We start from the raw sequence: 13,359 nt of genomic DNA on the forward strand, positions 1-13,359 counted from the left end.
CCTTGCTTTCTATGTTGTTGCCTCTCCTCACTCCATAATACTTTGCTCAAGTTCAGAAAACTTCCACAGTTCATAAGTTTTCAGTATTTATCTGTTAATTTGTTAAATAAAATAATGTTTGATTCCTACAAATAAAAAAAAAAAGTGGATGTATAGACCACATAAGTCAATATATATGTTATCTATTCCCACATATCCATCATCAGTTCATCACATAAGAAAATGAATAGACCACAAAACACCGGAAAACTTTGGAGTGCCGGGATTTTCTTTTATAAGAAAAAATTTAGGAGGTGGGAATGGGTGACCCATTCAAGACAGGAAAAGGCTACATGCTTAAAGAGAGAGAGATACCGGCATTTACCTAATTGCAAGGAGATGAATGAGGGTTCGATCTTATAATCTGTTAGATGTTAAACCTTGTTCCCTTCAACTTTTGGGTTGGAGTGTCGATTTTAATGGCTTATTCTTCAAGACTTGAATAGATATAATTTCAAGATGAGAATTACCCTACTTATATACTCTTTAATTTCAGGCTCTTTCTCTCTATAATAGATGTACCACTTGGAAATTTTCCCTATAGAATAGAAGTATAAAACAGAGAGATATGTAAGTTGTATGGCTATTTAGTTTAGTTGCTGTGGCAAGGCCTGTGTCACTTGTGAATCATCTTTGCCTATTTATAGCCATTGCCCATTGGTTATACACGAGGGGGTGATTGCTTCTATTATGTTCTAGGCTATCTACACGTATTTACCTAATCATTTTTTTTTTATCGATAACTTTCTTTTACAGTCGTTGGTCAAACATGAGGTTGATGATTACCTCTATTATTTTCTGGATCTGAATCCACTGGAGTTCAAATATAAACTGCACCAGTTGCAGTTTTGATCCAATGGTTTCTGTTATTGATACACAGTCATCAATAATTTTTTTATAATACAAACTTACTATTTCAAGGGCTAAGATTCATGTTAGAAAAACAAGTATAGTGCAGTTGGAAAAACAACTATAGAGGATCTAAATTCGTTCTGTTCGAGTGCTATCTACACATATCTACCTTATTAATTAAAGTTTGAGAGCTTTCTCTTACAACTGTTGTTTAATATAACCATATATTTTCTGACAGAACTAGCAATTAGATGCCTAATCTTCAGGATTACCTAGTACGAATTCAGATCAATCTAATAATCGGATGAATTCAAACTGATCTAAATTAAAAAAAAAAACATGAGTTGGTCCAAATTAAATTGAAATATTGAAAATATGATGAATTCGAATTGGATCTCGAATTTCATTTATGAAAATTTAATATGATTTCATCCATAAGATTACTTAGTATATTTTTTTTATATATTTTTTTAGTTTTAATCTTTAGACTTTAAACTTTCTAATCCAATTGAATTTAATTGTATTTTTTTATTTTAAAGCTATGATCAATTATTACTATAATTATAATATAAGATTATTTAATTTTTAATTCAAATGAAACATGTGTGATGCTTCATATTGAACTGGTGCTTAAAATAGTTTGAGTTAAATGTATTAAATTATATACTATTAGAATTACTTTTTATTTTTATTTTAATGATAAATTCGTTTATAATTGAATTGGATTATTGACTTAATTAAACTGAGTAAAATTTAATCCCATCCCATCCTATTAAAATTAATCAGATATGATAAAAAAGAATGCCACAGATTTTATCTAAACCGGTCCGTGGCCAAATCTTGTACTATATTCTAGAAATGTCTTCAATACTTTCCCATTAGAAACCAGAGTCTCCAGATAATGTGCCTAGGACTTGGATAGGCATGAGCAAGGGCTTTAATTTGGGATCTGAGGCTTAATTCTTCTCCCCCTTCTAGTGCTATATATGTTGATATGATAGTCTATCTAGAGGATGGGTGTTTTGGGTTTACTTTTTGTACAAGGATAGTATAGACCTAACAGTTAAGCTTAAACCAACTTAGCTTAGATGGATTGGATCCCCGTGGATGCACCTGATTTGCCAACGGATTTCATTGATGGGTTATATCCATCATGTGTGGTTCTAAGTCAGAATAATAAAGTTTTTTTTCCCGTATACATGCTTAAATAATATAAGTTATACTAATCTTCAACAGTGGACCCATAAATAAATGTCTAAACAAGAACAATTTATAAACAAATCAAAATAATTTTCTCACAATAGAGTAAAAAAATTACGAATTCCTACATACATATTGTATGGCAGATCGCACGTTTTAATTCAACATATTTTAAAATTTAGAGAAGGTCACATTGCAGAAATCTCAGATGCTCTGCATGTTCAGCAACTGGTATTTCCCCAACTAACTTAGATGAGACCATATTTGTAGCATTAGATGAATTGGTTCTTCACATATCAATTAGCTATCAAATCCATACCCCATTTTGTTGCACGAATAATTGAATGTTTTACTAAATTGGAGTACCATGTACCGTTTAAGAGCAGAAGTTTGTCGCGTGTTAACTTTGGTTCATTGAAACATGTGAGAATCGTGCTCTGTGAAAATGCTGAGCTTTTCACCATCAAAGCCTAACTCATCATAGCTCAAAACCATTTGTTTAGGTCCTTTAGGAATAGTTCTAACACTGCGAACAACCATGTGGAGTTCTTACACTCACCTTATGGCACCAACCATAATCAGAAGTACCACTGATTAGGCTGTGCACTAACACAGTGCGAACACCTGCAGCCTTGTGCTCCATATAAGAATAAGATCCACTATTCTAAAGTGATTTAAAAAAGCATATTTATGGGTTTCTAGATTGTGCCTCTTAAGAAGAAGAAAAAAAAGAAGCTAAAGCTTTGAGTTGAGTTGAGGGTACGTAGTACAAGGAATCTAACTGTTGCCCCCAAAATTGATGTGATTAACTTCTAACCTCAATAAACTCAATGATATTGGTTTTTGAACAATACTAACATATCTTTGGGTTGGTCCAATGGTTAAAAAAGAATAGAAGGGAGGGGTGAAAGTAGAAGGGGAGTTCTCATTGATTTTTTATGGTTATTGATGTGCTTAAGAAAGAAACTATTTTGCTTGACTCACTTTCATTAGCATAAAAAGTGATTCACAAGAGTTAGGTGTTGAGATACTATCCAACACTATCATGCTTACAATAACATTAATTCAATTTTACACCATCTTTTTAATGAAATAAAAAAAATTGGATTATGCAGACTCAATATATACCATTATTATTCGAGCACGAGTATTTCTACACACATGCCTTGATATATAGACATTTAATCTCAAAAATATAAAATTGTGCAAGTTAAAGGGATGGACATACAAAAATATGGCTCGTAAGTTTATTTTATTATGTTTAATCCATTGAATATGTACACTAAATAAATTAAATTAAATTAAAATTTAAGTTAAAAATTGTTGATTTTTTAAATATAGAAATGATAGTGGTATTTGGGTAACAAATTGGATGATGTAAAAGGGTTCGAATGAATATAAAATACTAGTAAGTTTAAAATTAATTTTTGTTAAATATTTTATATTTTTCTTATGTTTTGCAGCTATAATTCATTAATAAATAATTGAAAAAAATTATTTATAAGTGAACGATAGAACAAGAATATGGCTCACCTTGGAAACTATGTTCCTGCTCAAAACAATTATTTGCATTTGTTTAAATGACCTCCAATCAAATTCTAAAGGCTTAGGTTGTAAGGCTTCAAAGACAAATCCAATGGGAGTCACATTCTTGTTTCATCATTCATCTATAAACAATTTTTTTCAAGTGAGGTTGGATAGAGTTCTCATGAATCAAGAATGGAGGATTGAGTCTCCCATAGTGAAGGTTACTCATCTGTTTCATTGTAAATAAGATCAATGACCCCACCATATTAATCTTGATGTGGGTTGACCTATGAACAGAAAGAGGTGTCCATACAGATTCCAGAATGCTTGGTTGTCACATGACGAATTTGATTCTTTGATCAGACATAATTGGAGTTGACAGGAAATGGAGTGAGCATTTAGGAAAGTTTACACCAATGCTTAAGAATTGGAATCATAATGTTTTTGGCAATATTTTTTGAAAAAAAAAAAGGAGTTACATAGGAGGTTAGGAGGGCATTTGAAAAATCACTCAGTAAGAGACCTAATGACTTTCTAATCAGGCTTCAAGGAGAGCTATGTGATAAATCATATTTTGAGTGATATTTTATCTTATTTTTTGTCACTTTCATGCATTTTTTTGATAAAATTTTTGGACACTAATTTTATCTTGGAGAAGTACAACTACTAAATCAAGTGAAAGAGTTGAAAATTGCACATTTTCATGAAAATTTGATGTTATTCTCACTTGATAATAGTTGTGATACATTTATCATGATTGTAGTCTACCACGAGGACCCTCGTCATTCCATATCGTCTCAAGCTTCAGTGCCAAAATTTCGATAGCGGTCATGGTAGATATTACCATTACCTTAGTGAACTTAATTAAAAAAATTATCTTTAAGAGTCTAATTAGAATAATTATCTTTAAAGATTTAATCATAATATTTATCTATATTGTGTCTAATTAAAGTAATTATCTTTAGGGATCTAATAAATTTTTTTTATCTATAATGCACATAATTAAAGTAATTATCTTTAAGAGTCTATAAATAAGATGTTGGAATATGTATTTTTTAACCTTCAAAATTCATTATCTATTTTACATTTTTGAGAGCTTTGAGAGTGTTCTGAGCGTTTATAAGGTAGACAACTCAATGAATCTCCTTGGCTTCCAAGCCTCTCAAGACAAGGAGCAACAATCCTCTTCAAGGCTCAATTTAAGGATGTTGAAGTCAAGCTAAAGTTCTTTGTTAGGAAGGAAAATAGGATAAAGAGGGTATAGATCAAAAGCTCAATTATGTCTATGTGTGTGTATATATATCATTAACTTTTATTTACTCTATTTTTTTATTTTATAAAAAAAAATTATATTTAACTATTTTAAATAAATAAATAATCCATTAAAATATCTCTTTATTTTCTAAAACATATATTTATTTTATTTATTTCAAAACTTATTATTTTAATTAATAAAACCATTTTCCCATGATTTATTTAATTACAAAAATACCATTATTTTTTCTAATTTTTTTTATTTTTAAATTAAAATCTTTTTATTTATTTTATGAAAAATGGGATGTTATAATTTACATATTAATTTATGAGATTTAATTATAAATTGGTAAAATAAAAATACATAAACTATTCTAAGTAAAACAAATCAAATGATATCAAATAAAATTAAGAAGATTTATATATTAAATATTTTAATTTTTAAATTTAGATAATTTGAAAAAAAATTAATAATTCTTAACTAGCAAGAGTCTTTGTTGTTTGTTAATTTGTCTGTGAATAAATGAATATGTATTCAATTCCTATTAATACATTTTTATTCATTAAGTAAAAAAATAAAAAAAATACTAATTAATAAATCTGATAGTATATATTATCACTTATCACTAATTATATACTAATGTTTTAATAATATATCTTGAAACTAATTATATTCTAATCCAAAGATATATATATCTATATATATATATATATATAATTAATAGATATGATAAAAAAATGATATATCTATTATTTTTCATCAATTTTTATTACTTAGACTAATTATGCGTTGCCTATTATTATAAGTCTCATTTATTTATTTATATATCTAATTAAAAAAATTAATTATTATTAACATTATATTATAAATATATATATATATATATATATATATATATATTAATTATAGTTGTTACTAAATTTGATGACTTTTAATTATTATTATATTTAATAAGTTTGGTCCACTTTTTTATTGTGAGATTATTGTTGTGCATTTTGTTTAATTGTTATTAAGCTTGTAAAACTAAAAAGTCTTCCAAAATTTGAAATAAAAAATTAGTATAAATAGACGTGTTTCTCTCTTTATCATTAGAAATAAAAATAATTTTTAATTTATGTATAAAACTATAAATAATTTTATAAAAGTCAATATTTATTAAATACTTATTTATTTGAGTTTAGATACTTAAATAGTTAAAATATGATAAATATTCGGTCTCCCTTTTGATGAATTATTGGATTCCTGCTTGACTATAAGGATTGAAAGTTAGGAACATAAATGAGATTTGAAAGTTATTTTAACGATAATTTTTAATTGGATAATATTATAAAATTATTTTATATTGTCATTGTATGATCATTAAATGGGTAAAACAATTATTGAACATATTTTTTAGTTGGTGAAATAGTTATTGTGTAAATGACTACAAATATTAATATTATAGTCTGACATTTATTTTTTCTTTTTTATTTTATATAATTAATATGTTAGGGAAAATTAATTTGTTATGTAATAAATTTAGGATTCTTTATATAGGATAAGTTTTATTTAAAATGTTTGATAAGAAAAATTCATAGATTTTTATTAATAATTTTGAAAGATTTTAAAAAATTCAGAAAAATTTTTAAAATCTTAAAAATCCATTATATTATTTTAAATATTATGAATTCATATTTCATAAATGTATTAGGAATACAAAATTCTAATCATAAAAATATTTTTAAAAAAAATCTTAAAAATCATTATATTATTATAATTTTTTTAAAAAAATCATAAAATTTTATATACTAAAATAATCTTTTAAAATTCTAATTTAATACACACATTAGTTTCCAAGTTTCTAGAGGCTGCAATTGACAGGCACAACTAACGAACTCTGGTGATACAGAAATCTTAGTTCTATATAACATGCAATTACAACTTTACCTGTATTTAAATCTTACAAATTTATCAAGTGCTAAGATTTTAATCCATAAAAAGACAATGTCCAATGAAGAATTTCTCTATGTATTCAAAGGTAACAATAAAAATCATATCATACGAACTCCATCCATCCTTTCCTCTCAAGGAGCAAAACTTCTACATGGACACTAGTTGTGTAAAACAACACATATTTGGGTTAGTGTCTACCCAAGTCTTCCTCTTCTTGAGCTACTTGATTCTTCATTTAAATGTGAAAGTGACCAATCCTACCCGTAACATGCGAATTGGGCTTGATGAGTACAGTCACACAACACAAGTTCACATCATTTATAAGGCAGAATAGTTAGGTGGCAGTTTTGACACATGTAGCCATTGATCAAACAACCTTTGAGTTGGTTGGATCGTGAACACGGTCCTTAATGTTTCTACCTACAAGTATGTGAATTTCTTTAGAACAAAAACTGTCGAACACATCATATGGTTAGATAATGATATTCAAATTTATAAGAATAGAAGAACTTTTGTTCAAAAAAGTCAATCCATTAAATAAATTTAGGTATCTAAAAAAATCAGCCTCTACACAAAAATAAAAATAAAATAATAAACCATCAATTTAGTCCCTTATAAATTACTTTTTCTCCTAAGTATTCTTTAAAGTAATGAAATTATAGAAGTACTCCCTAAAGTGTTAGAAATTATATTATATAGTCTTTCAAGTTTCAAGTATTGAATAATCTTTTAAATTAGTTCTTCAATATTAATAAAATAAATCAACATAGGGACTAAATTAACTTATAAATATTTAATATTTTCGAAACTACTTATATAATTTTATATTTTTAAGGATTATTTGGGAGAGATGATAATAATTGAGGGAATACATTAATGATTTATTTAATGAAATACTAATACTTCTTTTTTTTGAAGTGTTGTCATTGAAGCTGATTTTTGATCTTCTTACTTCTGACATTTGTTTGACAATTTTAATTAGATGTCCAATTAAAAAAATTATTAAAATGATATTTTCCAAGCTCCAACACCTTTACACAATAAAAACACTTGAAATGAAATTTCCATATGAAGGGATACATCTTAATATTATTAAAAATATATATATATTCGTTTTTAACCTTTAATGACAAAAAGAGCCAAAGAAGGCAATTTACTTTGGGCAGCACCGAGAACTACGGTATAGGCTAGCAATGGGGAAAATGTATGGCATCCAAAGCCACACAAAACAAACCATCACAAGACCCTTCCCTCAATGCAAAGGCAAAACTCAATCTCAAACAAAAATGCCATTTTTCCACTTCCCATGTCCCCTCTTCTTCTTTCTGGCCCCACCACTTCCCTCTACTGTTCTAGTGGCTCTCTTTCTGACATTAACACCACCAAGTACCTACAACAACATCACAACCACTGACACCTCTTCTCAGATACCCTAACATCACATAGCAGGTATATATACTTTATCATATTATGTAAGCAAAATTATGTCAAGAAAAACACACACTTTATATTAAAAAACACCAATAATATTTATAAAATTACTTATCAAATGTATGGGAATTATCTGCACTACACCAATTCTTGAAACCAATAAGTCAAGAATCTATATGTATCTAGATATCAAAATATCAAATATTACATTGCATTGTGTTATTATGTTACATTACAATATTACCTACATAGGACAAATATCATGTTTATCTTGTATGAAAAGTTGGTTGGCTAGAAAAAGAAAAATTCAATGCGAGGCAGAGCAGAGACACCAACCCTACTTTTCAAATCTTCTTTTGCATCACTAACTTCTTTACAGCATAAAGTGAAGCAATAAAAGAGATCCCTTTGTTATGCTTGTCCTTCTATTTCAATTTCAACGTGTTATCATGGCTTTTGTAACCTCAGGTTTGGCCTTCAATTAAGTTAGCACTTTGTTTGTTTTTTTTTAATTTTTTTTCTCTCTCTAGTAATTGCTACAGATGAAATCAGCGGATAAACAGAATAAGAATGATGAGGGAGGTTGAATTATATGAGGGGGTGCATGAATTGAGTGCAATCATAGATCACCCATTTGTTTCAAAATGGTTTTGTCTTTTTCTTCCTTTTGCTTTCGGTTAAAAGAAAAAAGGTTGAATGACCCTTGTTCCTGATTGCACCCTCATGAGATTGAGGAAGCGTAAACGATGTTTTCCTTCTTGTTCCTCTCTTCGCAAAGTAAATTCACCATTGTTTTCTCATATCTCTCTATCTTATGTTCCATGTCTGAAAAGTTTTCTTAAGAAAAATGTTGATAATGTAGAGGTTTATAAAGAATTGAAGAATTGTCATATCTTTCAGAAACTGTCTCTTTTTTTACCAAACTGTAATGCATTTAAAAAAATTGTCCTATGTGGATTGAATTGAGACTTGCATTTCGTTTTTCCAGTAGTTCTTGATCCGACAGTGATCTAGTAGTCTCAAGTGTTTTTCAGGTGTTTCCCTTATCTGCCATTTAGTTCAATAATGTTTTGTGTAAATTGTTTCTTTTCATTGTATAGCTTCTGAAACTCGAAGCATTTCTTCTTACTAAGTCAGAAACCAAGACTATGTTTGTTCCCTTACTTCCCTGACATATTCTTCTAAGCACTTTGAGATAGCATGCTATGATTCATTCATCTAAATTCATGGAATTGAAATTTGACAATTGTTTTGGTACATTGACAAGTTGTTCATATTCTCTTTATGCTATTACTCTTTGCTTATGGATGCTTTCAAAATTGAAATGCAGGTAGACGAGGATGAGATTTATTGGAGACACAGAAAGGAAGATGAAGAGTTGGAATGGACACCTAATTCCACTCACTTGATATCTCAGTTGACTCAATGTTTTAGTGAGTACATTTGTTTATCTTGGTCTCATTCTGTTTTTTTAGATTTTTGCATCTCTTTTCAATATGTTAACTGATTGATGTTATGAGTCAATGGGGATGTGCAGGGTTACTGAACATTGTAAGAAATTTCAAACAGTTCCAGTCAAATGCTTCAACTATCATATTTTCATGCTTACTTATGTACATTATCCTTCTAGATATGGTGATATAGTTGCCTAGTTACTTCTATGAATAAGGAGTAATTATTTATTTGGCAGTTTCATTTTGGAAGCATTCTTGATAATTCAGGCCTACATATGAAATTAAAGTAACATTTCCATTAATGGTTTACCCCAACGCTCAGAACTGTGAGGACTGGACATGTTGTGTAACTCTGCCTCTCAAACAGAAAAAATAAATATATATTTTGCTTCTTTTGTCCTTTCCAAGATTCATTTCTCACTTCTCTAGAAATTTCTTTCTAAAGTCAGTTTAAAGAAATGCCTCTTCTTCTGTTTTCTGTATCAGCAAACAAAGCACAGATAATATTCAGAATGCATTAGAATAACTTATTTTAACTCTGAAATTCAGTATGCCAAGTCTATGATGACTTAACAACACTGCAACTTGATGATTCTGTCTCATATCATTTTATTGATCATCCAAGTTTTCTTCCAGTATTGATCTATATTTTGTTGCGTGTAGCTAATGCTATGGTTGGATCACGATCATGGATAGGAGGACTCTTTAACCGCACAACCACTAAGCGAAATGACAAATTCGTTGATTATCCTTTGATTCCTATTGAGGTAAAACAGAAGTTGGTGATTTGTTGAATTTTCCTTCTGATTATCTTTGTATTTTCACTTGTGACTTACTGTTATTACAGAGTCTGAGCTAAATTTGTTTCTATGTTTATGTCAGGAGGAAAGGCTTCAAAGGCTTCAAGAACGGCTGCAAGTGCCTTATGATGAGACTCGACCTGATCATCAAGTATGCCTCTTTATTTATCAAACTTCAGTTTGCTTTTTGAAAATTCAAGCTTAATTTCTGGTTCATAGGAAGACAGACTATATCCTGTAGTTTAGGAATACTTTCAACTTTTTACTTGTTATGTTCATACCACATTTAACTCATAATATCATTAACTTTCAACAGGAATCACTGAGAGCTTTGTGGCATTGTTCCTTTCCTAATGTATCTCTGGAAGGCCTAATATCTGACCAATGGAAAGATATGGGATGGCAAGGACCTAATCCATCGACTGACTTTAGGTACACAGATATGTTCTTATGAGAGCTCACGTGACATTTTGGTCTTGCTGATTAAATGTTATGAAAACAGTGTCATTTTAGTGCTACTAAGGTTTATAGTAGCGTAAAAAATTCACTAATTTAATTTATGGGATATAAATAAACCAAATCATTTTATTTCACAGAAATTTGATGATACTTCATATATCAGTTTTATTAGATAACTACTATAGATTAAATTCTGGTCATGGAGATCCATGCGTTGCTTGTGCCATAAACACACAAGGACATGACTAGAGAGAACATCAATAGAGCACCAATTCTTTCAATATATTTATGGAGGATCCCAAATTAATATGCTGAGCTGATAATTTCTGATTAGTTAACTGAATATTATATGAAAGCACTTGTTCATGAGACTTCAAGAGAGTAGATTCTTTCCTTATCTTTTAACCATGATCCCAACCTAATTGATATGGTGACTCCATAGTTTCTAATTAGTAATTGCATATTATATGAAAACACTGGTTCATACAGACTTTAAAGAGAGTGCATTATGATTGACCTTTCCATTACCTCAAAAGTTTCTATTTCAAGGTATTGTGTCTAATATCCAGATTTCCTCAGGGGATGTGGCTTCATTTCCCTTGAAAATCTACTGTTTTTCGCAAGGAAATATCCGGTATGCATTTGTGTCTTCTATTCTGCACATCTGAAAGAACTTGATGAGCCTTTTTGTCCTCTTATTTTAGTTCCTTCATATCTATCTTGGCAGAAAAGATGAGTTATAACTAATTTTATGGAAATTCAAATGAAGGCATCTTTTCACAAGCTGTTGTTGAAGAAAGATGGAAACAGAGCAACCTGGGAATATCCATTTGCTGTTGCTGGCATTAATATATCATTTATGTTGATACAGATGTTGGATTTATGCTCAGGTTTGTATACAATTTCACTATGCATTATTCATTCCACTGATTCTGATATTAGAAACAGTAAAAGGGTAGTCCAGTGCACCAGGGGAAAGTGCTAGAAAGTAGGGACCCAATATGAGACAGATATGACATGAGTTACATTTGGTCACCATCTTTTCTTTTTCTTTTTTTAACTTTATGTATTGATTAACAATGATTTTGTTGTTTGACCTTTTGGCGTTTGTAAATATTTCCCTTTATCGAAAAGTGAGAAAGTAAAGTACATTTTCTAATAACATTTCCACTAAATGTTTTTTTTTTCTTTTGCAGAAAAGCCACGTTGTATTCCAGGCATGAATTTTGTCAAGTTATTAGGAGGTGTGGTACATCTTAATCTGCCCTAGTCAAATGCTTGCATTTAACCCATTCCAGTAGTTTTTTTATGTTTTACTACTTAAAATGCTCGCAAGTCTCATTGCATCTTACTGCAGAAAATGAAGAAGCATTTGATGTTCTATACTGTATAGCTTTTGAGATGATGGATGCACAATGGCTGGCTCTGCATGCTTCTTACATGGATTTTAACGTACGCTTTTTATTCTGTGTGTTTTCTGCATCTCCAATCCTTCATGTCATTTGATGTTCAATTTATATCTGATCCTGGAAATTGTTTAATTTCCATATCTTATTTTTGGCCACTTTTCCTTATAGTAAGAGAAACTTTATTTTCTGTTATTACTACTCAAGGAAATTAAAACATCTCTAAGATTAAATAGAACAAGTTTTGGAGAGAACCATAGAGCATATTAATGAACCAAAATTTAACTGGGGGAAGTAGTAGTAAGGACTCTTCTAAGTAAGTAGCTAAGTTGGTATAGAGAAATTTCTTTCCAATTTTTTTTCTACCTTTTTCACAAACTGCTTTAGTATTGATTATCTGAAAACACACACTAATATGTTGTTTGGTCTTTTCAACTTCTGCAATGCATTGACACTGCAAATTATTCCATGGCTTTAGGATGTTCTACAAGCAACACGAATGCAATTGGAGAGAGAGCTATCCTTAGAAGACATCAACAAAATACAAGACCTGCCTGCTTACAATTTGTTGTAACTTGTAAACAATAGCTTAATTATTCCTCTTCTGCTCATAAGCAACAAATTCCAAGTGGCAAATTTTTGTTAGTATTGAATCGTCACCATGCTTATCCTCAATGAACTGCAAGGCTTTATTCCTCTTCTGAATTAATTTTATGAGTCACCTTTGAAGTTCTTTATAGCTGACATTTGGTAAATGAGCTAATGACATTGAAGGGGCGTTTTGAGAAGCATCTTGAGATTGTAGTTTTTGTAGAGTTCTTAAGATACTTGGGGGAAACAAAAGAGATCAAATGTGAGAAGCCATCCTAATTAAACAGTTCTAAAGAAAATTGGAAATTAAAAATTAATTGGATTAAAATCCTGAAGATATAACATTGATGAGGTTAGAAGGAGCGCTTGTGGGTGAGTTTCACTTCAACTTATAATGTAACAACACAACTTAA

The 13,359-nt window shown here is 29.6% G+C and overlaps 1 protein-coding gene across 3 annotated transcripts; it reads left to right on the forward strand.

Annotated features, from left to right (window-relative positions):
* Positions 1 to 8,418: 8,418 nt before the first annotated feature.
* On the forward strand, positions 8,419 to 13,092 carry LOC100811853 (ELMO domain-containing protein A). 3 transcript variants are annotated; one of them, XM_006582265.4, is made up of 10 exons: positions 8,419 to 8,704; positions 9,567 to 9,669; positions 10,354 to 10,457; positions 10,573 to 10,641; positions 10,807 to 10,922; positions 11,529 to 11,583; positions 11,719 to 11,839; positions 12,146 to 12,193; positions 12,307 to 12,401; positions 12,834 to 13,092. In XM_006582265.4, the coding sequence occupies exons 3-10, from the start codon at positions 10,362 to 10,364 to the stop codon at positions 12,927 to 12,929; spliced, it is 696 nt and encodes a 231-aa protein (XP_006582328.1). In that variant the 5' UTR covers positions 8,419 to 8,704; positions 9,567 to 9,669; positions 10,354 to 10,361; the 3' UTR covers positions 12,930 to 13,092. The 3 variants fall into 3 exon arrangements, with proteins under 3 accessions (XP_006582328.1, XP_006582327.1, XP_014632296.1); XM_006582264.4 differs by lacking the exon at positions 8,419 to 8,704 and adding an exon at positions 8,776 to 9,013; XM_014776810.2 differs by lacking the exon at positions 8,419 to 8,704 and adding an exon at positions 9,035 to 9,270.
* Positions 13,093 to 13,359: the final 267 nt, after the last annotated feature.

The sequence above is a fragment of the Glycine max genome, chromosome 6 (assembly GCF_000004515.6).
Source record: "Glycine max cultivar Williams 82 chromosome 6, Glycine_max_v4.0, whole genome shotgun sequence".
Lineage (NCBI taxonomy): Eukaryota > Viridiplantae > Streptophyta > Magnoliopsida > Fabales > Fabaceae > Glycine > Glycine max.